The 3797-nt window shown below is 55.5% G+C and overlaps 1 protein-coding gene across 1 annotated transcript; it reads left to right on the forward strand.

Annotated features, from left to right (window-relative positions):
* The first annotated feature begins 2610 nt into the window (after positions 1 to 2610).
* On the forward strand, positions 2611 to 3270 carry LOC147911688 (cancer/testis antigen 1-like). The gene is made up of 2 exons (XM_087427373.1): positions 2611 to 2768; positions 2943 to 3270. The coding sequence occupies exons 1-2, from the start codon at positions 2611 to 2613 to the stop codon at positions 3055 to 3057; spliced, it is 273 nt and encodes a 90-aa protein (XP_087283499.1). The 3' UTR covers positions 3058 to 3270.
* The last annotated feature ends 527 nt before the right edge of the window (positions 3271 to 3797 follow it).

A 3797-nucleotide genomic window follows, 5' to 3' on the forward strand; every position in this document is an offset into this window, starting at 1 on the left:
CTTGTCCCTCCAAAGGTTAAGAGACTGAGGCATTTATCCAGTGACTCTTGGCTGCATCAGCAGAGAGCTGTGTCCAGGAGTGTGAACTCCCCTGCAGTTCCAGGCCCATCCTGTGCACAGGCTGAGTGGAGTCAGAAAAAGGAAGATGTGCAGGCAGCTGGAGGGGAGTGGTGGCACTGGGTACAGAGGTGTCCACCCCAGCAGCACGAGGTCAGAGGGCATGAGGGGGTGCAGGAGCCCAGGGGCTCAGCACTATCTGACGTGTGAAAAAATGTCTATGGAAATACCAAGGCACAGGAACAGGCAGCCTGTGGATGATGGTGACCAGGAAAAGATTCCAGAGATATGTAGAAAACACAGGAAGGAGCTCATTAGCAGGTCAAAGCAGAGCTCTTCATTTGTCACCCTGCACAGCCTGTTCTTTTCCTTGACGGCCCCATCTCAGTATGACCCAGTTATGCCAAAGCCTGGAGATCCTCCTTCACAGCACTCTTCTTCATCCTTCACATACAGTCCTTCCCAAAATCTGTGGCTTTGACCTGCTAACAGCTCTTTCCTTTGTTTTCTCTTGAATCTTGTCACCCACCTTCCCTGCTGGGCATGTCCCTCCTCAGCACACCAGTGCCCTTTCTCCCCAAGAAGTCAGCTCCGCAGGGAAAAGGCTTTCTACCGGCTTCCTTCCCTGCTCTATCCTCAGTTCCTGGAATAGGGCTGTGCGCAGAACAAATAGTTGTCCAAGGAAGCAGCTCTCCCTCCCTGATCCAATCCCACCCCCTACCCACCAGACAAGTAGAGGTGGAGCAGGAGCCAGCTTTGGAAAATGGCATGTTTTTATTGCTATGTTTGCAGTGGCTTCTTAGCACAGGAAGAATGTCCCCGCTGGCCCCCTACCCTCACCCAGCCTCACCTCTCCAGCCGATGTCAGGGTGTGGGGGAAGCCTTTCTGGGGTCCACTCAGCTGCCTGGGGATTGGACGTGACACAGACGCGGGTTTAGTCAAGCTGCTACATGGAAGACTTGAGATGTGGAAAGTGCATCAGCCTTAAGCTCGCAGGTGGGAGCCATGCCCGGGATCCCTCCCCCAGCTGGTGCCCACCTCAGATCCCTGCAGTCTGCCCAGCTCAGGGGGCAGAGTGTGGGCAAGCATGAGCAAGCCAGGTGAGCAGGCCCAGATTCCCCAGGATGGAACACCGCATCCACTCACCCCGCCGACTAGTGAGAAGAGGGGGAGTGTGGGGACAGAGACACCCCTCCCCCAGGCAATGCTGCCCCCCAGCCCTGCGGTCATCCCTAGCCCTGCCCACCTCCAGCTGTCCCTTTCCTGTTGACTTGACCCCCTTCCAGACACAGAAGTACACCAGCACCCAGCAAGCCAGCAGACACAGGGTCCCCTCCCAGTTGAGGGCCCCTGGCAGCTCCAGCCCACCAGAGAGCCGCCAGGCTTTGTTCCTGGGGGAGGGAGAGCCCATGAGGTCTGTGCCAGCAGAGGGCAGAGAGACAGGGAGCTGTCCCAGGAGTGGTGCTCCCCCTCGTGCAGCCCTGCAGTCCAGCTGGTCTCTCCTGGGCCCCCATACCCGCAGACTCGACCCACATGTGGAGCCCAGAGAGAGGCACAGGCAGGCCCGGCCCAGAGGTGCCTGACTCCCTCCCAGAACTCGAAGACAGGGGACTGGTGGTCAGCATGCTGGTCACAGGTGAGGCTGGCCCGGCTGGCACCAGCCTGGGCTTCAAGGTGTTCGGACACGCTTGGGGCGAGGCAGGCTTGGCAAGAAACACACGTGCTGCACTGAGGCATCAGACAAATCTACAGGGGAAAAGCAGCCAGACCCGTTGGCGCAGGCGCACTGGGAGCCCGAGTGAGGTCACACACCAGGGGGCGGAGCTTCCTGAGGGCGCCTCACTTCCTCAGTGGCTCAGCCTCCGTTCCGAGGGCGGAAATGAAGGCTGAGGAGCCGTGGAGGCCGGAGACCAAGGTCCAGGCGGCGCGGCCGGCGGTGCTGGAGGCCAGGGCAGCCCAGGTAACCCTGGTGACTCAGATGGCCCTGGAGCCCACGAGGGCCCTGGTTGAGGCAGTGCGGGAGAGGCGGGTGCCACAGCTGGTGGTGCTCCTCAGGTCGCGCGGGCACCACACGCTCCTGGACCGGGCAGAGATGCCTTGCCAGGGCCGAGTGGACGTGCTGGGCCCTGGCCTGGTGCACACGCTGCATTAGGAGTGGGCGGGCATGCCGGGCTTGCAGCCAGAAGGCCAGGAAGCCAACTGCTCCAGTTGTATCCTATTTGAGGAGTGGCTGGGTGGCCAGGGGAATGGATCTAGGGGAGGCAGTGGGACGGGGAGGAGGGGGTCAGCCTGGAAGTATGAAGGGCAAGGGGAGGAGGGGACCAGGGCGGCTGGAGGGGTTGGTCTGGGGGGAGTGGCCCAGTGGTGGCCAGGAGAGATGGTGAGGGGAGACAGCCTAAGGGACCAAGAAGGAGGGCAGCAGACCTGAGGGAATTCAGATGGGTGAGAGTGGCCTGAAGGGAAGCAGGCCTCGGAGTGATGAGGAAGCCTGAGCCGCAGGCAAAGTCGGTATTGGATGGTGCCTTAACCGAATCTCCACTAGTGCCCTCAGGATGCCTTTCCTGTCACCCATGGAGGCAGAGATAGCCCGCAAGACCCTGGGACCACATGTCCACCTCCACTCAGGGGCAGTTTGGAAGGAGCACACAGTGTCTAGCAATATCCTAGCTATGTTAGTTCTAAAAAAGGCCAAGGTAGGAGGTGGTGGCAGGTGGCTGGATTCAGTCTCCCGAGGGTCATTCTAATAGTGAATTGGAAACACCCAAAGGTTAGGTCTAAGGAGCTAGACATGGTACACTGGGCCTGTCACCACCTGAGGGGGGCAGAGAGAGAGAGGTGCAGAGTTATCACATTTGACTTCATTTTCTTTTTCCCTCATTTTTAGTTCACTGACTGCTGAAGACCCTGGCCAACTCCAAATTTCCATCACCTTCCATCTCCAGCAGATTTCCTTGTTGGTTCGGACCACGCAGCAGTTTGTTCTCCCATTTTTCCACTAAGTCTCAGCTGGGAAAAGGGGGCTAAGACTAACCTTATGTACCATTTAGGCAGTGCATCCTTCCCTAGGGCAATGATTCCTGCAGTAGTTGCCACTTTATTATGGGGGCTTAATTGTTTGCTTTATTGGCCTTTGGGTACTCTCTGCATTATTGTTTCCCTGTTGCTGGAGGAGGGGGTGCTTAAATGTTTGTTACTGCAGAAAATAAAACTGAACTACTATTCTGTGTCTGAGTTTCTTTTCAGCTATTGCGCCTCCACATTTTCTTGCCTTTGTCCTCGTGGAGGGGAGGTTCTGGGATTCAGGTAGTAGTACAAAGTAATTGAAGACAATTTAGGAAATAAAAGAAAATGAAAATGAATTGTGTCCTGTCATTCAGTATTAACTACTGTCAGTATTTTGGAATATTTTCTTAGTTTTATACATGCATTTGTATATTAAATGCCAAACAATAATATATAATGTATAATTTTTGCAAGTTCAGGATTAAATTTTTTCCTGAATTATTACTATTATTTTTTTTGTGAGGAAGATCAGCCCTCAGCCAACATCCGTGCCCAGCTTCCTCTATTTTATGTGGTACGCATGCCACAGCATGGCCCGACAAGCAGTGCATAGGTCTGCACCTGGGATCCACACCAGCAAACCCGGGGCTGCCGAAGCAGAGCACACGAACTTAACCACTACACCACTGGGCCGGCCCCCTGAGTTATTTTTAACATGAGCTTTTCCTCTTTCTAA

Source organism: Ceratotherium simum, chromosome X (genome assembly GCF_057802395.1).
Source record: "Ceratotherium simum simum isolate JZ-2026a chromosome X, ASM5780239v1, whole genome shotgun sequence".
NCBI lineage: Eukaryota > Metazoa > Chordata > Mammalia > Perissodactyla > Rhinocerotidae > Ceratotherium > Ceratotherium simum.

What these genes read in the sequence shown, in the direction of transcription:
- LOC147911688 (XM_087427373.1), top strand. Translation starts at nt 2,611, where the DNA reads ATGCCTTTCCTGTCACCCATGGAGGCAGAGATAGCCCGCAAGACCCTG. An exon ending in AAGGTAGGAGGTGGTGGCAG is followed by an intron (nt 2,769 to 2,942) that starts GTGGCTGGATTC and finishes CCTCATTTTTAG; the next exon opens with TTCACTGACTGCTGAAGACC.